This window comes from Ursus maritimus, unplaced genomic scaffold (genome assembly GCF_017311325.1).
Source record: "Ursus maritimus isolate PB19 unplaced genomic scaffold, ASM1731132v1 scaffold_12, whole genome shotgun sequence".
Lineage (NCBI taxonomy): Eukaryota > Metazoa > Chordata > Mammalia > Carnivora > Ursidae > Ursus > Ursus maritimus.
In genome coordinates, this window is record NW_024423564.1 from 53075660 (window position 1) to 53100564 (window position 24905).

At 36.2% G+C, this 24905-nt stretch overlaps 1 protein-coding gene across 4 annotated transcripts in view; it reads right to left on the reverse strand.

Annotated features, from left to right (window-relative positions):
* The window catches only part of ATG4C (autophagy related 4C cysteine peptidase), an 85957-nt gene that overhangs the window by 20095 nt on the left and 40957 nt on the right, over positions 1-24905 (reverse strand). For all 4 annotated transcript variants that reach the window (XM_008690793.2, XM_008690791.2, XM_008690792.2 and 1 more), the window contains exons 4-9: positions 21967-22200; positions 19526-19856; positions 17410-17480; positions 13434-13570; positions 6929-7007; positions 6195-6271 (exon numbers count right to left, since the gene is read on the reverse strand). In XM_008690793.2, coding sequence (XP_008689015.1) covers positions 6195-6271; positions 6929-7007; positions 13434-13570; positions 17410-17480; positions 19526-19856; positions 21967-22200 — 929 coding nt within the window. The remainder of the gene's footprint in view (positions 1-6194; positions 6272-6928; positions 7008-13433; positions 13571-17409; positions 17481-19525; positions 19857-21966; positions 22201-24905) is intronic.

Consider the following 24905-nt stretch of genomic DNA (forward strand, 5'->3'; position numbering starts at 1 on the left):
GCACAAAAGAGCTACATAAACTGGTTAACAATATACAGGGGTGTATTAGTGTATAAGGCACAGCACAGATAGCTCTAGGTCATATTTACAAAAAGTTATTCAAGGGGCCCCGGGGTGTCTCAGTCAGTTAAGTAGCTGCCTTCAGCTCAGGTCATGATCCCAGGACCTGGGTTGGAGCCCTGCACAGGCTTAGTAGGGGGTCATTTTCTCCCTCTCCCTTTGCCCCACTTCCCCACTTGTACTCTCTATCTCTCTCTCAAATAAATAAGTAAATCTTTTTTTTTTAAGTTATTCTACACACACACAAGCTATCTAAAAATAATAACCCACCTCCTTCAAAGCCAATAACAAGGAATGTTTATTTAGTTTTTACTACCTGGGGATAAGGAAGAAGGGCCAAAGGTTTATACAGGGTCCAACAAAGTATTTTTTAAACTCATCTACAAGGATGTCCTACATTATGCTAAATTACTGTTTTCATATAAGAACCAATAAGACTAAACCAAATAATGCTTAGTGTTGCTTCACCGTATTGCCTCAATCATCATAGATAGTAATAACAAACACTACATTGTTATTCATGGTTGCTTTGATATCTACAAAGAACTTTTTAAATTATTCACAAAAATACAGATATAAATCTCTGATAACTGAAAACTGAAATTGCTATTGGGTGTTACCATATGAGTACTAGGACTCATATTACACAGAGGCATTTTATACCATTAAAACTTAAAATTACATTCTTTTGTTCACCCAAGAAGATTCTGAAGTCAAGCCAACATTAATTTATAATTCAGAATCATTTCTGTTTATTGCAGAACAAGTTAGACTTTAAAATATTTTCCCAAGGGGTGTTACACAGCTATATTTACTTCATGATAATTCTTTGAGCTATGTATTTATAATTTCTTTTTTAATTTTTAAAATTCTGAAGATTGGTAAGAGTAGCACCCTCTACTTTACAAACACATTTTAGGGAGTATTTACTAGATACATTTCTGTGACAATGAAATATGTTTTTGAAAAAACTAGTAAGGGTGAGTCAATTCCCATTTATTTCGTTTTTTCAATACAATATTTATTCACTGCCTCAACAAATACTTATTAGGCACCGACTAAATGCCAGGTACTATTCTAGGCTTATTTTTTGGAATAGTGGGTCCTATTGCGTAAACATATAAATAATACTGAAACAAATATTTTTAGGTGTAGCTATGCTATTTTGGTGATTTAGATGGAGCTTCCTAAGATAGTTAGAGAATATCCTTACTAAAAAGCATATCCTACTAACTGCAGTTCACATGTGTAATTCATAAAGGGTATATCTCTCACTGATGAATTCACTCATCCATCTATCTAAGCACATGACATCATTCTTAAAGCTTTAATGCCACTATTCTCTGATTTTACTAGGGTAGATTAAAATAATCACCACTGCGTAGAGGTCCTAAAATCTGAAACTTGAAACTGGGGGCCCAGGAATCACAACGGACTAACATGTCTATTAATAAGGCTCTTCTCGGGGCGCCTGGGTGGCTCAGTCATTAAGTGTCTGCCTTCGGCTCAGGGCGTGATCCCAGCGTTCTGGGATCGAGCCCCACATTAGGCTCCTCCGCTGGAAGCCTGCTTCTGCTTCTTCCTCTCCCACTCCCCTTGCTTGTGTTCCCTCTCTCACTGGCTGTCTCTATCTCTGTCAAATAAATAAATAAAAAATCTTAAAAAAAAATAAGGCTCTTCTTGCCTTATTAGTGGAATATTAGTATTTAGGAAATCAAATATTGCCTTAATAATAGAATAGAATTTGTTATTTATAACAGTTAGAACCGGTCATTCTGAAAGTGTATCATAAATAACATGAAGCAGTAGTCTCTGGTTTGCGATATCTTATTAAACACACACACACACACATATAAATATATACCTATGAAGATACAGATCTTCTAGTCTTCTCATCCCCACAATTGATACTCTACCTGAACCACTGACAGTGGGAACCCACAGTTCAACATACCCTCATTGCTAAAGGCCATTTGAGTTCTTCTCATTCCCTTCTAATTTCAAGTTATCTTTTCACAACTTTTTTCCTTAAGGTAGTTCATGCTGCTCCTTTATACCCCATTCTGTATATGAAAATTATAGACATATATACATTCATAACTACTTACGTTCACCTCACAATGTTAAAAACTCTGTGAAGACGGATAAAGATGAAGGAAATTCTTTTCTACAAAGTTAATATATAAATTCAATAGTATATACTAATATATTTTATAAGAAAGTATCACAAGAATGCAAAATTAGGGGCGACTGGGTGGCACAGTGGTTAAGCGTCTGCCTTCGGCTCAGGGCGTGATCCCGGCGTTATGGGATAGAGCCCCATATCAGGCTCTTCCGCTATGAACCTGCTTCTTCCTCTCCCACTCCCCCTGCTTGTGTTCCCTCTCTCGCTGGCTGTCTCTATCTCTGTCGAATAAATAAATAAAATTAAAAAAAAAAAAAGAATGCAAAATTAATCCAAATATATACATAAAGCATTTGGAACTATAGGGAAGAAAAGAATTCAAGAGACAACTAACTATAGTGCTTAGGACAGTGCCTTGCATGTGGAAAGAGATCAATAAATGGTAGTTTAAAAAAAGAATACTTGGCGGGATGTCTGGGTGGCTCAATCAGTTTAGCGTTTGACTTTGGCTCAGGTCATGATCTCAGGGTCCTGGGATCAAGCCCCATGTTAGGCTCCCTGCTCAGTGGGGAGTCTGTTTCTCCCTCGTTCTCCACCCCTCCCCCCACTCATGCCCACTTTCTCTCTCTCAAATAAATAATAAAATCTTCTAAAAAATTAAAAAAGAGGGGCACCTGGGTGGCTCCATCAGTTAAGTGTCTGCCTTCAGCTTAGGTTGTGATCCCAGATCCTGGGATTGAGTCCGCGTTGGGCTCCCTGCTCGGTGGGGAGTCTGCTTCTCCCTCTCCCCAACCCCCCTGTGCTCTCACTCTCTCTCAGTCTATCTCAAATAAATAAAATTTAAAAAATAAAATAAAAAAGAATACTTGGTCTGATTTGGTTTCAAATTTTTAAAAGTTCAACTCTTAAATATATAGGAATTCAATACCATACGAAAAACAAAAGACGTAATCTGCTAAATCTCCTCTTCAGTCTCAAATATTCAGATAGCACACTACTTTCTTAAACTTTCATAATCCTATCGGATTCAAGGCATTCACTCAAATATCAGGACTACCGGTGATTACTCACATGGAATTGAATAAAAGAGCTAAGATTTTAATTTCTCCATCTACTGACCAAAAACAAGTATTGATCAAAAAAAGTTTCTTTCAAAAAAAGTTTCTTTCAAAAATAATTTTGGGTGCCTGGTTGGTTCTATTGGTTAAGCAGCCAACTCTTGATTTCAGCTCAGGTCATGATCTCAGGATCGTGAAACTGAGCTTCATGTCAGGCTCCATGCTCAGTATGGAGTCTGCTTGGGATTCTTTCTCTCTCCCTCTGCTCCTCCCCCCTCAAATAATAAATAGAATCTTTAAAAAATAATTTTAATCACTGAGGTATAAGCATGGTTTTAGAATGCTCATATAATTATGTCAATCCACTGCAAAATTACAATAGCATAAATACACACAAACTACATAACGAGCCAAGGATGGCTAATAATATAGGGTAGTTAAAATACCTCCACTTGGAGCATTTTAAGCTTAAAATATGATAAAAAGCAAAAAGTAAAATTTTACTTCTGTACAAAAGCAACTTGCTGTAGTTTTATATTACACTCTCATAGAAAAATAAATGATACTATTCACGAAATAGCCTAAGATAAATCCCTGAGCTGAGAAAAATGAAAAACTGTCCAGAGGAATTACCCAGACAGGTGGAGATACTCTACCAGCATCTCAAAAATATAAATCTAAACCCACTTTCTCAGTGCCCCACTATATAAGAAATAAATGCTTCTGTACATTTCAAAAGTTACATAACTTCACCAAACTTTACAAAGTCTGTTAAAATCATTTCCTCTTTTCCATTCTCACCATCAACACCCTACTTCAAGCTTGTACTGATGCATCTGTGAAGTGTTGCACCTGCCTCCCAATAGTGAGCTGCAGCCTTCCTAACATTGCTAGTGCAGATATAACCAGGATAGTCACTCACCTGGTTTCTTTGTAGAATCTTTCAAAATATCAGATGAAAAGTCTCTCTCTACTGGTTGAAACAGTCAACACTAGTAATCTTTTAATTTGCCTATTTTAGCTAATACTAGAATGCTATGAATAATTTTCCATCTGAGTTTCAAGTATCTCCTTTTCTAAGGAGTTAATATGGCACAGATATAGTGAAAATGTAACTTAGACATAGGAATCAGTGCCACAAGACCACCACGCAGCTGAAAGAGAATTACAACGTGGTTCACATAGTACAATTCTGTCATGCCTCCCACAGTATCAATCAGTCAACTAGAAATATTTATTAAGGTTTACATCGAAGATACTATGAAGGAAGAAAACAGAAAGCAAACCTTATCTCTGGCCTCAAGATACTTGTACTTTTAGTTCAGGTAATAGTTTACAAAGAATGCTAGGATGAGAGGCGCCTGGGTGGCTCAGTCTTAAGCGTCTGCCTTCGGCTCAGGGCGTGATCCCGGAGTCCTGGGATCAAGCCTCACATCAGGCTCCTCTGCTGGGAGCCTGCTTCTTCCTCTCCCACTCCCCCTGCTTGTGTTCCCTCTCTCACTGGCTATCTCTCTGTCAAATAAATAAAATCTTTAAAAAAAAAAAAAAAAAGAATGCTAGGATGTTGTATAATGTATCTTTCAGAACCAGATTGGTTTTTTTTAAAGATTTTATTTATTTATTTATTTGACAGAGACAGAACGCGCGCACGCACGCACACAAGCACAAGCAGGTGGAGCAGCAGAGGGAGAGGGAGAAGCAGGCTCCCCGCTGAGCAGGAAGCCAGACTTGGAGCTCGGTCCCAGGACCCCAGGATCATAACCTGAGCCGAAGGCAGATGCTTTACCGACTGAGCCACCCAGGCATGCCTCAGAACCAGATTTTCATCTTACAGTTTATTTTTATAATCTATCCTTTAAATACTACTAGATATTAATATTAGCTAGGAAGCTATTACTAAAGTAAGTATTAAACCATATTTCCAATTTGTCAAGCCCTTGAAAAACAGTGATCCATGCCACTCAAGTGATTACAAATATTTTAAAAGTCTGTAAAGGCAACAACCTGGAAAATAAGAACCAAAACCATGTAATAATTACATGTCTCACTTATGCACTCTCAAAATTTTCTGAATTAAATACTGGGTCACAGGGGTGCCTGACTGGCTCAGTCAGTAGAGCATGCAATTCTTGACCTCAGGGTTGTGAGTTCAAAACCCACAGTGGGCAAAGAGATTACTAAATAAGTATTTTTTAAAATAATAATAAAATTTAAAAATAAAATACTGGATCACAAATAACCCGACATAAAGGAAAAGAATATGTTAAGATATCAGACCTAAAACAGGGGCACCTGGGAGGTTCAATCAGTTAAAGGTCTGCCTTCAGTTCGGTCACAATCTCGGGGTCCTGGGATCAAGCCCCACGTCACTTCGCAGCGGGCAGTCTGCTTCTCCCTCTCCCTCTGCCCTCCAACTCATGTTCTCTGTCTCTCAGATAAATAAATAAAATCTTAAAAACAAATCAGAGCTAAAACAAATATTAGAAACCCAACTTAGCTCTTGGAAAACTAAACTAGGGGCTAAGACTCAACTATTATACTTAAAATAATTTAGCAGATAGTCTCAAGTCACTCTGTCATTCTAACCCAACTCCATCACTTTTTTCTTCCCCTCTTTTTCTTTTTATTAAACATGCTTAATATTTTAAATTCTTCAGTAATATTCAGCTGTTTATCTACAATATAACTTGGAGGCTTGATCATTTATTTTAATAGGGTTGGATATCTAACAAGTTAGAGACACAGATAAATGAAGAAGAAAGTATGTCATAAATTAAAATTCAGCAACAAATTATTTAACCTTTGACCACTGTGTGGATTATGGTTTTATAAATCAGTAAAATATTATTAACTTGTAATACCATAAAAGCATCGCTGTCTAGCACATCTCTATATACTTAGAGTTTGCTTCATATGGTGAGAAAACAGTACCAGCTCTTTATCCATAGTACCTCAAGAGGGAAATCCTTTATGCTGACATCTACAAAAGATTGGCAGTAATGAGGATCCATGTAAATCAAACTGTCATCTACAAGGACAAAACAGAAGACAAGTAATTCAAAAAACACCTTATTATTACACTGCTTACAATCCAATTTCTATGTAGAATAGCTGAAAAAAACCTGGGAGTAACAGCTTGCCAGACTGATATTCATTGACTGAAACATAGGTTTGCACAGGACAGATTAACTTTTGCATAATCAAATATGCTTGTATAAGCAGAATTTTTATAAAGTGATGAGACTGTCATTTAATTTTTGGTGATAAAATTACTTTCACAAACACACAATTATATTCTACAGTTTGCATATGAAAAATGTATCGCACTACTTTATCCTGACAGGAAGAACATATTGCTTGTCATTTTATCATCAACTAGCACCACTAAAACTGGTAAAAAGTAAATATGTAAATAGTAACTGCCAGAATGTGGCAGCAATGTCTTCTGAAGTTTAGTGAAACCAATAAATTATGCCTGTTTATGCAATAACAGAAATTAAACATACATTTTACAGAATCCAATTATGTTGTGGACCAAATGACAAATGAGTGGCTAGGTAGGGCTGATGAATTTATAAGATACTCATTTTGCTCTGTTAATCATCCTGTTTCCAAATGATCCCAAATTAACTTTCCGACTTTTAAAAGAAAACAATAAAGAAATATATTTTACTAAATCACTGACCTTGAAATCCAGCAAAGTAGTATGACTGTTTAGGTTTGCCACCAATAATACCCACACAATATTCAAGGCTTAAAATACCCTGACAAAAGAAATTAATTCAGATTTAGAGTCAAGATGCAAATGGTTATTCAAAACAACCAAATTTATATTAGCAGTTTAGTATGTATAGTAGTTCCCAAATTTTTCACCACTAGTTTTACTGTTATTACATATGCCCCCATATTTTAGAATCCTTTTATCTACCACACTATTTTCCATTTTCTTTAAAACACACATTAACATGATTAAATCAACTATTCTGACCAGCATGTCACTCAACAGCATTAACTACTACTATATGCCAGATACAGAAATAAATAAGGTCACCATATAAAGGCAATAAAAGCCCTGCCAGAGCCAAACACCTGGCCTTTTGGTTAGTTGGTGCAGCCTTATCATGATCAACATAGTATTTTCATCAGGCTTTTTGAAATACTAGAAATAGTTCTTAGACCTTATTACTGTTTTCACTGAACCTCGAGTCTTAGAATCCCAAACTACAAACCATTTTCTAATCAACGGCATTCACTTGACACATTTTTAATGCTTTTTCGTAAGTTTACTGGAATAAACATAAAGACGAATGAAAATAATCCGAGGCAAATAATAATTGTTATTGTATTTAAAGTCAACTTAATTTACTAATCATAAAATATAAGGGATACCTCAGTAAAGTATTTAGTGTGCCCCTCAGCATGTATTCTAAGTAGAATTCTATTTAAGCTGGTCAAATAATTCTAAACCATTTTTTAAAGATTATTTATTTTTTTGTATCATTTTATTTATTTATTTATTTATTTATTTATTTATTTATTTATTTTAGCGGGGAGCAGAGGGGGAGGGAGAGGGAGAGAGAGAATCTGGAGCAGACTCCAAGCTGGGCACGGAGCCAGACGTGGAGCTTGATCTCACAACCCTGAGATCATGACCTGCACTGAAACCAAGAGCTCTACACTCAACAGACGGAGCCACCCAGGTGCCCCAATGATTCTATACCTTTTAAAAAACATGTCCAGTGGAATCACATAAAGTCTTATCAATAGTTTAGCTTATATTATGCATATATATATATATTTAGCATATATTATAAAGTTAGAAAACACTAATAATGATAAAATGTATATTATAAAACCCCAGAAGTATTAAATAATAGCTTAACTTTCCTTCCCTTAAGTGACAGGATGTTTTGAAATCTAGAAGATATAAAAATAACAAGTATGTGGGGCGCCTGGGTGGCTCAGTCAGTTAAGCATCGAACTCTTGGTTTCAGCTCAGGTCGTGATCTCAGGGTTGTAAGACAGAACCCCGCACTGGGCTCCACACTCAGCAGTGAGTCTGCTCCAGATTCTCACTTTCCCTCTCTCTCTGCCCCTCCCACTACTTTCCCTCTCTCAAAATAAATAAATCTTTTAAATAAATTAATTAACAAAAATACAAAGTATATGAACTAATGCTTTTTTCCCTTTAACAAGTAATCAAACCATGGAGTATTTTTTAAAATTGTTTTCTTAAAAATAATATGTGTTTGGGGGCACCTCGGTGGTGCAATAGTTGAATACCTGACTCTTGGTTTCCACTCAGGTCATGAAATGGAGCCCCACATTGGGCTTCATACTCAGAACGGAGTCCGCTTGAGATTCTCTCTTCCTCTCCCTCTACCCCTCCCCCCACGCATACACACTCTCTCTAAAATAAATAGATAAATATTTAAAAATAATAATAATATGCGGTTGTTATTTAAAAAACACACATAGAGTACATATTAAAAAGTAAAAATCTGGGGGCCTTGGATGGCTCAGGAGCTTAAGCATCCAACTCTTGATCTCAGCTCAGGTTTTGATCACAGGGTCCTGAGTTCAAGCCCTGCTTTGGCCTCCACACTTGGCATGGAGCCTACTTAAAAACAGAAGTAAAAATTTCCTGGGTGCCTGGCTGACTCAGTCAGAAGAGCATGTGACTCTTGATCTCAGGGTCATGAATTCAAGTCTCATATTGGCTGTTGAGATTACTTAAATAAACTAACTTTAAAAAAAAAAAACTAACAATTTCCCAAAACCCCAACACTCAGAGCTCATCATTATTAATATCTGGGGAACACCTTCTTGAACTCGATCTATGTTACATATATTCACACAGAAATTTATGAATATAAACCAATGTATGTGGCATCACACCATATATGCTGTTTTAACTTTAGTCACTCATTATGTTGTAAACATCTTTTTCTATCAACAGATATAGATCACTAATATAATATCTAATGTCTGTAAAATATTCAAATTTATGAAAATACCACAATGTACTTTAAAATCTCCATTATGAATATTTGTTTCCAGGTCCTTACTGTTATAAATAACCCTTTAGAGAAAACAACTTTGTATATTTTCAGTCATGTGAATATATCATAGAGGTTTCTTTGGAAAGGAGAACTGTAACTAAAAAAGTTAAATAAAACAAAGAAGGCATATTATAGGTTAAAATTTTAGAGCTAACAAATAAATTAAGATGAAATTATACAGAAAATAAACAAAACATTCTATTTTTATTATTATTCCATTAATAGTTTATTATTCTGTTCCTTTCCCCTCAAATAAAAATCCTTAGAGAGTGCCTTACTTCAAATTGAGGCAATCTGATCAGCTGACACAAAATGTTTCTGACAGAGAAAGCCATGAGGAAGTGAAAGTTCTAAGTCCCTCATAACAAAGAAAATAAAGAAAAAAATACATAGCAAGAATCATCAGTGATTCTCCTCAGCAAAAAAGAATGACTCCAAGTAATGGAACAAAGACTTTGGTTCCTGACATCTATATTTCCTTTGCAACAGACTAGAGCAGATTTAGCAATAAACACTTAGAAGCAGATTAGGAACCAGAATGCCATTACATATAAGAGACTGTATCTTTGGAAACCTGAAACACTTTTCAGTTCCTAAAAAATCTTCTTCACAGTTATCTAGTGGTGAGAATTTATTGAACTGTACCCATGAAGCAATAAATAAGACTGAAGTAATCAGTCAAAAAGAAAAGTCCTAATTTGTCTTGCTGGAGAAGGAGAACATATTAGATTTTCCCCATTCCAGGTCCTTTAAAATATATATAAATAAATAAATAAACTTCCTGAGCTAAGAGCTGATAAAGCACCACACCAAATTTCTTTCTCCTCACAGAATGTAGCAGGGGCTGGTACCATCTCTGAAAGAATGGAATTACCTTGATTAATAAATTTGAAAAATAGAACTGAGTGGTGAATTTGAGAGAGTACAATGCACAATGGTTTGGCAGGAAAAAATACAACTGCTGACAAAGGAGGAGGAAGTGGAGGGAGAGGGGGAGATGGAGTGGGAAGCATGGAAGGGCAGTGGAAGTAGAGGTGGAGGAGGAGGTGAAGAAGGAGAAAGGAGAGTAGAGGAGGAAGAAGAAATGGAAGAGGAAGATGATTATTCTTCTTTTAGGACTATCGGACACTCTGTTTTTTCACTTCCAAGTGAATGCCCCTTTATAAGTTATCATTTTGGCTTTTGACCCAACCAACCCCTAAGCAAACATAACACATACCATATAACCTACTTCACTCAGCCATTTCAGCCATTTTTTGCTGATAATTGAAAAATTAAAATGTGCAAAATGTAAAAATTAAATGGGTAGAAGCTCAAAGAGTATTACATTTTTAAAAGTCCATATTTTAGGAGCGCCTGGGTGGCTCAGTTGAGCATCCGACTCTTGGTTTCGGCTCAGGTTGTGATCTCAGGGTCGTGAGTCCAAGTTGGACTCTGCACTCAGTAGGGAGTCTGCTTGAGATTCTCTCTCCCTCTGCCCCTCCCACCCCGCTCGTGGTAAATAAATAAATAAAATATTTAAAAAAAAAATAAAAGTCCATATTTTAGGGGAAAATATGAAAATAACAGAAATTCTGGTCTGTTACCAGTTTGCTATCTGAACTTAAACTTATGACTTATTATCTGTCTTTTCTGTTTATTATAAAGACAAGATAGTTCCTAGCTGTTATGAAAGCAAAATGAGATATATCTGTATTAAAAGTGTTACAGAAACATGAGAGGGGCGCCTGGGTGGCACAGCGGTTAAGCGTCTGCCTTCGGCTCAGGGTGTGATCCCAGCATTCTGGGTTCGAGCCCCACATCAGGCTCTTCTGCTATGAGCCTGCTTCTTCCTCTCCCACTCCCCCTGCTTGTGTTCCCTCTCTCGCTGGCTCTATCTCTGTTAAATAAATAAAATCTTTAAAAAAAAAAAAAAGAAATATGAGAGTTAACAAGTATTTGTTGAGCAACCCCATATGCTGGATACGGAGGATCACTTTAACAGCTAACCGTGGTTTGTTTACTACACTTCAGACTCCAATGAATCATTCAAGAGCATGAGGCAATCCTACCATCTGATAAAAAATATTAATACCACCAAGTAGCAAAGCCCTCAGATAGATGTAACATGGGGTTACATACAAACCAAAAATGGGGTTTGGCTAAAGGAGTTAGTTCCAAGATTGTCTCAGTTTCTAATCTTTTCATGGTTATAGAAAAGGTAGAGGGAATCCAGTCCAGACTTGATTACAACCTACTGAGACATGGCAACATGGCAGAAGTCCCAAAACCCTCAATGGATTCGCTAGGTGAAATGGTTTATAACTTCCCACGTTCTACCATTAACTTTACTAAAGAGCCCACATGTTAGAAATCAAAACCCCACTTCTACCTAGGGGATTCATATATTATCGATAGACTATAGTATCGGTATTACTAGTAACATGTATGCCTGCAGAATTTTAGTAACTATTACGAAAAACCAATATACCACCTAGAAAACTTCCATATCCCATGTATTGAAAACAACTGCTCTAGATTTTTAGAAACAGCACAATCTATGGTGAGGATAGATGTTCCACCCATATACACATGGACCACGAGGCTTCACGTGGGGAACAAACTGTTACTGAAACATAAAAGACAAATTTCAAGGGGCACCTGAGTGGCGCAGTAGTTAAACATCTGCCTTCGGCTCAGGGCGTGATCCCAGCGTTCCGGGATCGAGCCCCACATCAGGCTCCTCCGCTAGGAGCCTGCTTCTTCCTCTCCCACTCCCCCTGCTTGTGTTCCCTCTCTTGCTGGCTGTCTCTCGCTGTCAAATTAATAAATAAAATCTTAAAAAAAAAAAAAAAGACAAATTTCAAGATTACTATATGCCAAAACACTCCATTCAAAGAGGAATTCCATCTCTGGCCTTGAAAAGATGAGAAACTTTATTAAAACTATGAAAATAATATAAGTATTATAGTCTTAGGGGCGCCTGGGTGGTGCAGTCATTAAGCGTCTGCCTTTGGCTCAGGGTGTGATCCCAGAGTCCTGGGATCGAGCCCCATGTCAGGCTCCTCTGCTGGGAGCCTGCTTCTTCCTCTCCCACTCCTCCTGCTTGTGTTCCCTCTCTCGCTGGCTGTCTCTCTCTGTCAAATAAATAAATAAAATCTTTATATAAAAAAAGTACTATAGTCTTAACCAAAACTAAGTATTTCAAGAGTTAAAGTTTTGTGCAAAAAGCAGAATCAGACCTATAAATACAGAGAGAAGGGAGGTGGGGGATGGGCAAAATGAGTAAAGAGGAGTGGGAGATACAGGCTTCCAGTTGTGGAATGAATAAGTCACAGTCATAAAAGACACAGCATAGGGGATATAGTCACTGATACTGTAAGAGGGTTGTATGGTGACAGATGGTAGCTACCTTTGTGGTGAGCACAGCATAGCCTATAGAGAAATTGAGTCACTATGCTGTGCACCTGAAACTAATGTAACAGTGTGTGTCAACTTTACTCAAATCAAAAATAAAATTATTTTAAATAATTAACTAAATGTCGTGGTGCCCAAAACAAGATAACATAATTAGACACGTTCATCTGGAAAAAAGAATTATATGTTCTCAAATAGAAGAGATTTTTAACTGGTTAATATAAAGAAAACCAAGATGGAACCTTCCCTCATACTATCTTCATCATTTCTGTCTATATAAATAAATAGTCATTTTACTTATTGACCTTCTGGTGGCACAGGAAACAAGTTAAGAGATAATACAGCAATAATAGAAAACTCAGTTTGTTTCAATCATTATCTCAAAATAGTTTAATGTGGGATTTATAAATAAACAAAGGTACATACTTTTAAACAATCACAAATACGGATAATGGGAACTGTAGACATAGTACAGATTATGATTATTGCTGCATCTATGTCTGCTTGATCAGCTACAAAAAGATTAAAAGGCTTTTTACTTGGTCATAGAACACCATACCCTTCAAATCATGTTTGATCTTATAATATTGAAATTAAAAATTTCTAATATCAAACTTAACAACCTATAATTATAAAATCATCACTATCCATTTCATAGAAAAAAAGACTGCAAACCTTCTGTATTTTTCATATTAGCTAGCATTGCCTTAAAAAAAATTAGTTATTTCATACCTTTACAAAATCTAAGTAGTCGGTGTTGGTTCTTTCCCCACCAAGTCTAACAGGGATTAGAATAATAACAGCTTTGTCATCTGTATTATCAGAGGCCATGGAAGTACACTGTTTATCAATTACATCAGAACTGTAAACTGAGAAAAATATAATAAATATGTATTAAATTTTATAAAAATGATTTTCAGAAACATTTTTACTCTAATCCCTCCTCCCCATTGGCCAGTCATCTAATCTCTGCTATCACTATCAAGGTCTCAATGAGTTAAAAAATGTCTACTTTGGGGCGCCTGGGTGGCTCAGTCGTTAAGCATCTGCCTTCGGCTCAGGGCATGATCCTGGCGATCTGGGATCGAGCCCCACATCAGGCTCCTCCACTGAAAGCCTGCTTCTTCCTCTCCCACTCCCCCTGCTTGTGTTCTCTCTCTCGCTGGCTGTCTCTATCTATGTCAAATAAATAAATAAAATCTTAAAAAAAAAATGTCTACTTCATTTATACATTCAGCAGATACTTATTGAGTAGCTACTATATGGCACTTCATATAGAGCTTCACCAGTGAGCAAAATAGAGGAAAAACCCTGTCCTCCTAGATCATATACTCTAATATAAGGAAATAGTGAATTAGTCAAATATAAGATTATGTCAGACGGCTGGGGCACCTGGGTGGCTCAGCCAATTAAGTGTCTGTCTTAAGCTCAGGTCATGATCTCAGGGTCCTGGGATCAAGCCCCATGTTGGGCTCCCTGCTCACTGGGGAGTCTGCTTCTCCCTCTCCCTCTGCCACCCCCCTCCCACTTGTGCACACACTCTCTCTAATAAACAAAATCTTAAAAAAAAAAAAAGTTATGTCAGATGGTGATGAGTGCTTTGAAGAAAAACAAAGGGAGAAAGATAGATAGGAGATGTAGGTGTGGGGGAGTGGGGGTTAAAATAAGCTGGTAAGGAGGGCCTTCGAAAACATAACATTTAAGTCAGGACAAAGTAAGAAACCACGAAATGCCAAAACTTGGGGGAAGAGTATTCCAGGTATAAAGATCAGTCAATGCAAATGCCTTAAGGCAGAAGCACAGCCAGCATATTCCAGGAACAAGAGGCCTGTGTCTCTGGAGGGAAGTTAGCAAGGGGTAAAATAATAGAAAATAAGGTTAGAAGATAAAGTAAAACACTGGGGGAGAATGAAGACAGGTTGTGTGAACTCTTTTTTTTTTTTTTTTAAGATTTTATTTATTTATTTTAGAGAGAGCAGAGCAAGAGAGAGAGAGCACAAGCGAGGATGACGGGCAGAGGGAAAGAGACAAACGGACTTCCCATTGAGCAGGGAGCCCAATGTGGGCTCAATCTCAGGACTCTGGGATCACAACCTGAGCCGAAGGCAGACATTTAACCGACTGAGCCACCAGGCACCCCAGTGCGTGAACTCTTAAAGGCCATTGTAAAAACTGCAGTTCTTTACTTTGAGTGAGAGAGCATGCTATTGAAGAGTTTTTTAGAAAGGAATGTCCTAATCTGACTTACACTTTACTAGTGTGGTTCCTGTGTTGATAACAGACTGTAGGGGCAAGGGCTGAAGCACAGAGAACAGTTAGAAAATAGGGTGCCTGGGTGGCTCAGTCAGTTAAGCATCCAACTCTTGATTTCACCTCAGGTCATGATCTCAGGGTCCTGAGATCAAGCCCTCCATCGGGTTCCACACTCAGTGGGAAGTCAGCTTGAGATTCTCTCTCTGCCTCCTTCTCTCCCTCCCCTGCTCACGCTCACATGCTCTCTCTCAAATAAATAAATCTGAAAGAAAGAAAAAAGAAAAGAAAAGAAAAGGAAAGAAAGAAAGAAAGAAAGAAAGAAAGAAAGAAAGAAAGAAAAAAAGAAAGAAAGAAAGAAAGAAAGAAAGAAAGAAAAGGGAAAAGAAGGAAGGAAGGAAGGAAGGAAGGAAGGAAGGAAGGAAGGAAGGAAGGAAAGAAACCACAATAATCTAACAAGAGATGATAATAGCTCGAACAAGGGCAGTAATTGTGAATATAGGGAACAGTCATGGGATGGTCATTTGGAGCTGGTTAAAAGTGATCAGTAAGTTAAAAGAACTCCTTAATATGTTAAATGCAAGATGGGAGAGGGAAAAAGGGGAGTCATAAGTGATCTGAATGATTTTGGTATAAATAGAGTAAGAGACATACCATTTACAAAGACATATGATAGACAACTATAGGAAGGGAAAGAGTAGGAGGATTGGGAATTCAGTTTTAGACATGCTAAGTGTCAGATATCTATTAAACATGCAAGCAGGGAGGATGAGTAGGCAGCTATAGATATAAAAGCCTGGATTCGTGAGAGGTCCTATAAATCTGGCAGTTGACCGCATATAGATAGTCCTGTAAAGCCACGAGACCAGGTGAATTCAAATCTGTGTATAAGAGAAGAGGTCTAGGGGCGCCTGGGTGGCACAGCGGTTAAGCGTCTGCCTTCGGCTCAGGGCATGATCCCGGCGTTATAGGATCGAGCCCCACATCAGGCTCCTCCGCTATGAGCCTGCTTCTTCCTCTCCCATCCCCCCTGCTTGTGTTCCCTCTCTCGCTGGCTGTCTCTGTCTCTGTCAAATAAATAAATAAAATCTTCAAAAAAAAAAAGAGAGAGAGAGAAGAGGTCTAAAGGCCGAGCGCAATTTTAGAGATCAGCGAGATAAGGAAAACCAGCAAAGAAGACTGTGAAGGAGTGGACAAGGTAGAAGGACAACCTAAAAAGGAGCATCCTAGAAACCAAGTAAACAAAACATTACAAGGAGGAAAAAGTGGTGGATTGTGTCAAATGCTATTGCTAAATTGTGTGATGTGAGGACTGAGAAGTGAACACTGGATTTTTAGAAAGATTAAATTATTGATAAGAGAAGTTTGGGTAGAGTGATGGGTGTTGACAGGCCAAGTAGAATACTTCAAGAGAAAATGAGAAGATTTTGTTGAACCAAATATAGACAAAACTTTGTTTTGTTCAACAACAACAAAAAAGCTTTCTTCAAACTCCCTGTTTGAAGAAAACCAAGCTCTTTCTTGTACGGTTGCTGATTAACAAATTCTGCTACTTGCTCCCCACTTCTCTCTAAATTCCAAATTTAGATTATGAGCTATCACATTCTTCTGTTCACCAGCTTCCCTATCTCCCATAGTCTGTCTAAACCAAAGGCACGAAAATGCAACAACAGTTCTATGTTTTGAAAAAAGTATCATCTTACTTTTTCCAAACTATTCAGTAACGGCTTCTAATTATAAACCTTTAAATTCTCTAATTTTTCTGAGGCAGCACACACATGACCATCCCTATCTCTGACTCTTCTGAACTAATATATACTTTAATCAAATGAGCTTTCCCTTCAGAGAGCAGATTGCTGGTTTCCAGAGGCAGGGGTGGGGAGGAGGGTGAAGTGGGTAAAGGAGGTCAAAAGGTACAAACTTCCAGCTACAAAATAAGTAAGTCATGAGAATGTAACATGCAGCATGGGGACTACAGTTCATAATATCATGTTGTTATATTTGGAAGTTGCTACGAGGGGCACCTGGGGGGCTCAGCTGGTTGGGCGTCTGCCTTCAGGTCTCAGGTGGTGATTCCATCAGGGTCCTGGAATCAAGCCCCACGTCCGGCTCCCTGCTTAGCGTGAAGTCTGCTTGTCCTTGTCCCTCTCGTTCTCCCTCTGCCCCTCCCTCCGTTTGTGCTCTCTCTCTCAAATAAAATATTTTTTTAAAAAGTTGCAAAGAGAGTAGGTCTAATCTACTCTCTCTACTAAGTTTTTATCACAAGAAAAAGATTTTTGTAACTATGTATGGTGACAGATGTTAATCAGACTTACTGTGGTGATCATTTCACAATACATATAAATACTGAGTCATTATGTTATACAGTTGAAACTAATATGTTCTATGCCAATTCTATCTAAATAAAAAAGTATAACCAAATAATCAGAAAAAAAATAGAATTATATACATTCCTTACCTGTACAGTCTTGTGCAACATAAATAGTTATTCCTTGTAAATCAGGGTGTCTTGCTTCTTCAACTGCTTTTCTAAAAAAACAACACATATCATCCTTTAAAAGCCTAACATTTCCAGTTAATAATTAAAGACTTGGGGCGCCTGGGTAGCGCAGTCGTTAAAGCGTCTGCCTTCGGCTCAGGGCGTGATCCTGGCGTACCGGATCGAGTCCCACATCGGGCTCCTCCGCTGTGAGCCTGCTTCTTCCTCTCCCACTCCCCCTGCTGTGTTCCCTCTCTCTCTGGCTGTCTCTCTGTCACATAAATAAATAAAATCTTTAAAAAAAAAAAAATAATTAAAGACTTAATTTAAGGGGAAAGAAAGCCATCTTTTTTTTCTTTTTTTTTTTTTTTTACTTATTTAACCTGTAGTGTCTGCTTTCAAAATCTGAATGGTATCAAAATCTGGTCAATCCTTTCTAAGTAGAGTATTACACTAAATTACTCAAAGAACATTAAAATATAAGTTACAGGGGCGCCTGGGTGGCTTAGTCGGTTAAGCCTTGGACTTAATTTTGGCTCAGGTCATGATCTTGGGGTCATAAGATCAAGCCCCAGACACGCTCCATGCTCAGCAGGGAGTCTGCTGGAGATTTTTTCTCTCTCTCTCCCTCTGCCTCTCCCCGCACTCTCTCTCAAATAAATAAATCTTTAAATAAAATGAATGAATGCATGCATGCATGCATGCATGGATGACTTTTTTCCCTTCACTCAAAAACCTATGTAACCTGAACAAATGAATTTCCTAATTTTGAGTCTTAGAATTCTATAAGTAAAACTGCAAGTTGAAAAATATTTCTGAGTGAAGATAATGTTCTCAATGGTGCACATGATTTGAAAAAAGTCACAGTAACACCTGCAAAAAGAAATTACACAAATTGGAGAAATAGAAATATTTTATTTAACTGTATCTTCATAATTTTTTAATTTCACATGACTTATTATTTATGTTTGTATGTGTTCATTTAGAAGAGGGATTGGCAAACTATGGCCCATAGACCAAATACAACCTGTGGCCTGTTTTTGTACAACCTGCAAGCTAAGAATGGCTTTTACAGTTTTGAAGAGTTGTAAAACAAAAAAAGAAAAGAAAAATGGTCAACAGAGCCCTTTATAGCCTGCAAAGCCTAAAATATTTACCATGAGGCCTTTTACAGAAAAAGCGTTCTGATCCCTGGGGTATAGAATGTAATATCTTGAAGAGTAGAAACTAAGCTTTTATAATTATGCTTTGATAAATATCATACCAAGCAGGACTTGATATTAACAATCCATTTAATAACATTAGGCAAATACATTTCCATTTGTTAAGCCTCTGGCCTATAAAATATAAAAGCCTGTTAATATGCAAAACAAGTATAATAATTTCTAATTTAGACATGATTTTAAATGAAGTAAACTTACTATAACATACTCTATTTGAGTGACATATTAATGATTCCATTTACAACAATAGGACACACAACAAATTAGACTATTTTTTTTTTTAATTAAGCAGTAGCCAAACAAATGGCACATAAAAGGGTAAGGTACAGTGAAATTTGACTTTCGACTTTTTTCTAACTACTCTGAATGTCACGGACCCTTTACTTTTACTATGATATAATTATAATATTAATAGTCCCATACATTTACAATTCACAAGAATTTGATGTGTGCAAAGAAATGCTGAAAACATCAATTTTAGCTCTTGACATTTCATTACACTATCAGTACATTACAGCCCCCAGGTTACACTATTAAAAAAAAACAACTATAATGTTATGCATGTTCCAAGGTTGAAAGAGTTGTTAGTTTTTAGAACATTCCAATAAGGTAGTCTAATGAAAACCTGGTTAGAAAGAGACCCTGGATATCTATACCTATGCACAAAAGTGGAAAAACTTGTCATAGATAAATTAAATGTAACTAGAATTGCAATGTCTTGTTTTTTCCTTATTAACAAATGAATGCTTCCTTATGAATATTCTCAACAGTAAGACTTTAAAAGTTCCAATTATATACATGCACTGCCAAAATCAGTATCTCTGAGCCTAAGGACCTCTGTCATAAGATGAAAGATTTTAATAGAATTTTACCTTAAAATATGAGCAACCACAGCTGGTCCATACCAATCTCCGGCTTTTTTCCCAGACTTCTTTCCATATTCTATTAGTTGGTGTAAACCAAAGAGAGCCAAAGGGGAATCACCAAACCAAGAGATGATTTTCCTATGATAAATTTCATTTCGCATTTCATGATCATCAGAATATCTCCTGATTGTTTCCTTCTGAGAAACTGTTGGGGTTTTGAGTTCTCTTTCCCCTGAAAGTGATGCTTCAAATGATGCGGTAAATTTTTTTACAGTGTTGGAAGTCCATGATTCAGAGTCTGAATTTTCAATGTTCAAAGCATCAGGCCAGGTCCAAGCTATAGTAGTTCCAAAGCAAGGTGTTCAGATCTTTTAAATAGTTAGATTTTAACAATTCTACTAAAATAAGGATATAGCATTTAAAGTCATATAGGTTACTAAGCTAAAATAGTAAATCAGAAATAGGCAAATTTATAGAGACAGAAAGTAGATTAATGGCTGCATATGACAAGCAGGGTATTGGGAGTGACTGCCAAAGGGTATGAGGTTTCTCTTGGGGATGAGGAAAATGTCCTAACATTAGGTGATGGTGATAGTTGCAGAACCCTGGAAGCATACCAAAAACCACTGAATTGTTCACTTTAAATGAGTGAATTTATGTTATGTAAATTATATCTCAATAAAACTTTGAGATATATTTTTAAAATAGTATTGAGATATAATTTAAAAAAAAATAGTAAACTCGGGTACAAATAAACAACTCAGGAAAATGTTTTTCTTTCTTCTCTTTGACAGTGCTGAAATGGAATGAGGACTTCTGTACTCCCTTACTAGTACTGCTTATCAGATAGCCAGCCTTGACTACCCAAATGCACAATAAACATATTCACTAACATTAATGAGAGAGTAACTTCGGAAAGCAGATTTTGCTTTGATTATATGTTAAAATGGAAGTCTAACCATGGAAGTTTTAAATTTCTTTTCTTTGTTTTTTTTCTCAAACCTTTCAAAAATAACTCAATCATTGTTTAGGGAGTAATATCAATTCTCTAGTAAATGAAAAGTTAATAAATAGAAGTCGTTAAAGATCAAAGATCCCCCCAAAACCAACCATATTCACTACTTCACAGTTTTTGTGATAAGACCGTTCCAAGCATACATGTAATTTTAAGTTAACAAAATGAGTCATAGATTCAGAGAACTAGTTGAACTATGAAGAATATCCCAATTCTTGCCTGTGATTACACAAGACTACAAATAAATCATCCCAGAGAAAGTTTAAAAATTCTTTTTCTTTGTATTATCCATACCATTCTTGAATAAACATTCTCTCTAAATAATCTCATCAATAATCCCTACAGAAAGGTTACCAAATATTTGCCATGCATTGCAGGGAAATTATCTAACACTTTAAAAATATGATAATATTTAGTAATAGCCATATTCGATAACCTAAATAGTAAACTAAAATCTTCCTACAAATGTACAAATTATAAAAAATGGACTAATAGAAATGGTAAGAAAGGTTTTTCTTTTTTAAATAGATATATGTAGGAAGTAGCAATGACATTTTTGAGAGTCTAAAAGACTAAGCATGATAACCCTATTAAGAATGAAGCATGAGAGACTATGGACTATGAGAAACAAACTGAGGGCTTCAGAGGGGAGGGGGGTGGGGGAATGGGATAGACCGGTGATGGGTAGTAAGGAGGGCACATATTGCATGGTGCACTGGGTGTTACACGCAACTAATGAATCATCGAACTTTACATCAGAAACCAGGGATGTACTGTATGGTGACTAACATAATATAATAAAAAAACATTAAAATAAAAAAAAAGAATATGCCTAATGAAGTTAACTGATTATAATCATATTTGTAAAGATAAAAACATTTTAAAGCATTACTGATATGTAGAGAGAAAATAAACTGGTTTAAATTTCTTAAGATTTAAATAATGTAAAAATATCAACTATCTGTTCAAAGTCACTGCTATTGACCTGCCCAAGATTTACTGAACTGGAGATAATTCAGATAATTCAATCAAAAAGAACTAAATAACAATAAAAAACCCAAAGGCTACTAAAAACTTACACTTACATATAAGTCATACCTAGCCTAGTTCAATAAAGATGGAATATGCTAGATTAGTTACAAATTTTAGAAGACATCAGGAAGTCAAGAAATTAACCATAGGAAATTTTACACAGTTTGCAAGCTGGAGTTTGGAAAAAAAAAAAAAAAAACAGGTGCACCTGGGTGGCTCTGTTGGTTAAGCCTCTGACTCCTGATTTTGGCTCAGGTCATGATCTCAGGGTTCTGAGATCGAGCCCCACATCAGGCTCTGCACTGGGCATGGAGCCTGCTTAAGATTCTCTCCCTCTGCCTCAGTCCCCCAAAGCAAAAAACAAAACAAAAATTCCCCCCAAAACAGAGATTTGATTTACCTCTACCAAGAAAGTGTAGTATGAGTCCTTGAGCCAATAGCATCTGGCCAGTTCTTAATGTACAGCCCCAACCGCAGTCTGTTGTCAAAGCCGAGCCTTCTATTTGAGGAAATTCTTCCCTGTAGGTCAACCATATTCTTGAAATGAAATCTTTACGAAATTCTTCTACATTTCCCGCAATTACATGATCTTCTATTGTACATCCTGATCTTGCAGGCAGCAGTTTATTTTCATCTACAAAATAAAAATATAAACTACAGTCTAAATATATGCAAAGAAACATCAATAATGGTATTATGTTCCCATTACTGTCCATAAGATATGGAGTATATTACAATTTTTCTAATACTTTTTTTCAATTTAAATGAAGATAAATGTTATTCTGCCTAATCAGGCTATTATGAAAATCAAATGAGAATGGATGCTGAAATGTTTTGTACACTCTTGAACTAGCTAATAAAAGGTATCATCAGTAATACTGTTAATAATAATATCCTATATTCCAAATATAATCAACTCTTTTATGAGGGGATAATATAAAAATACCTTTTCTTTTTGCCTCATTTGGCTCAGGATATACATATTAGTGCTCTCTAAAATGAGATTTGCAAATAAAAAATCATGATTTGTCAATATGTAAAACTGAATATAATCACATAAACTAGTTCTTAAAATCAAATAAAATGTTCAGATGGTATTTATTGTCATGAATATTTATACTCAAATTATAAAATCAAAACTAAGAAGCTAAAGAGTAAGAATACAAAATTCCTAAATATATAGTTATCCTTTCATGTTGAAAAACATTTTTTTAAAAACTGCTCCCGCCCACATATATCATTTTAAAAGGCTTTTTCAAATTGATTATCTGTAATACAATTTCTATGTGAAAACTATGGTCACTGTTTGCCCAATAATTTACAAAATACTAGGGCTCAAATGAACTAACATTCCTTGATTAGTCTCTCAAAATGAATGGACATTGCTTGATTACTTCTAGAGAGACTATCTTAGTCACCTTTACAACCTCAGCAGGCAGCACAGTGCCTAAAACAAGTAGGTCCTAACAAATGTTGCTTGGTTTGGGTGGGTGGACAGGTGGATAGATAAATCTGCCTACAACTCTTAATTCCAAGGAGTTCAATTTCCAGTGCCCTTCTGCAGGATGTTAAAGCAGTTTTATCATGCTTTTATTCTTTATCCTTGCTGCACCTATCCTTCCTCAAGTTCATTCTGAAAAAATTACAATCATCTAAACTTCATAATATTCAGCTTAATGGAGCTAACTTGTGGCATACAGTTTCAATGACAATAAAAATAATGACTGTCAAGCTCCCATTATCAATGAAGTTTATTAGAATATGTGAAGTTTATTAGAAATAAAAATGCCTAGAAATTGAACATGGCCCTACAAATATGTCCAAAATTTCTACTCTAGAGAAATTTAAATTTGTTTGCAATTTGATACAATAGCACATAACTCTCACATCTCACCCTGTGGCTTGACAAACATATAGTTCCTCATCTCCTACCTTGACGAAGTGATTAATTCTTTATCCTTTTAAGATCTAGTCTTAAAATTACTCTAAATTTACTCTAAATGTTTACTCTAAATTTACTCCAAATTTAAAATTTACAGGGTACCTGGGTGGCTCAGTCGGTTAAAGCCTCTGACTCTTGATTTTGGCTCATGTCATGATCTCAGGGTCAGGAGACGGACCCTGCATCAGGCTCCATGCTGGGTGTGGAGCCTACTTAGGATTCTCTCTCTTCCTCTGCCCCCCCCCAAAAACTTACTCTAAATATTATTGGAAAATTGCTAGTACTAAATGAACTTCATTGTTCTGTTGACTCTCCACTATAATAATACTGCCCCTGCTATTCAATTCTTTGACTGACTTCTCTTTTCAAAATCATAATTAATTATATCTATAATATTTATCTACATCTGCCTCCCTTCCAAATTTCAAGTACACTAGAGGAGAAGGAATCTTTCTCCTGCACCCCTAAAGCTTCAGCACTTATCACAGAGTTCAGTTCATAGTAGATGTGCAATAAACATTTGTCAGATGAATGTAAGATAAATGGAACCACAGGAAGAGGGGTTTTAGAGGGGTTTTTTAATTTTTGTTTTGCTTTGCTTTTGTCTTTTATGATGGGAAAGATGTGAGATCAGAACTTTATGAAGAATGGGAAGTCACAAAGAACCACAACAAAGAATGAAACGAAAGCTGATAAAGGAAACAGAAGAGAACTGCTATAACATCAAGGGTTCAATCAAGGCTTACTATCACAATTAAACAAGCTAATATGAGAAATAATTACAAGTAAATAAATTATAAAATGAGCCCTCAAAGACTACAGATCTTGTAATTATCAGATACAGGATAAAATAAGTATGCATACGTTTAAAAAATAGAAGGGTACTGAAAGTTAGAAAAATAACAAAAAACAGACTATTAAAATTGACCAAGCACATAGGAAAGAAAACCAAATGGAACTGCTAGAAGTAAAAAATATAGAACTAAAAATAGAAATTTGGCATAAGATTAAACAGAAAATTATACACCACTCAGGAGATAATTAAGGAACCAGAATTAAGAGAAAGAAATTACTCAGAATACAGCACAGAGAGACAAAGTAATAGAATATGTGAAAAACCAAGAATTTCAGAGACATGGGGAAAAAAATCTAACAAAGACTTACCAGAGATGCAGGAGAGAATGGAAGAATGGGGAACAGCTATAAATTAAAAGTGGTTGAAAATATTTCAGATTTTAAGAAAGATATGAATCCCAAGTAGAGTAAAATAAAGTTCACATGAAAGACAAAGAACTGATCTTAAAAACAACACGAGAAAACAAACAGTGAAATGACAGCTTCAAGATACTAGAGAGAACATCTTGTCCTAAAGTAAGCAAGGATTTATTAAACAGAAC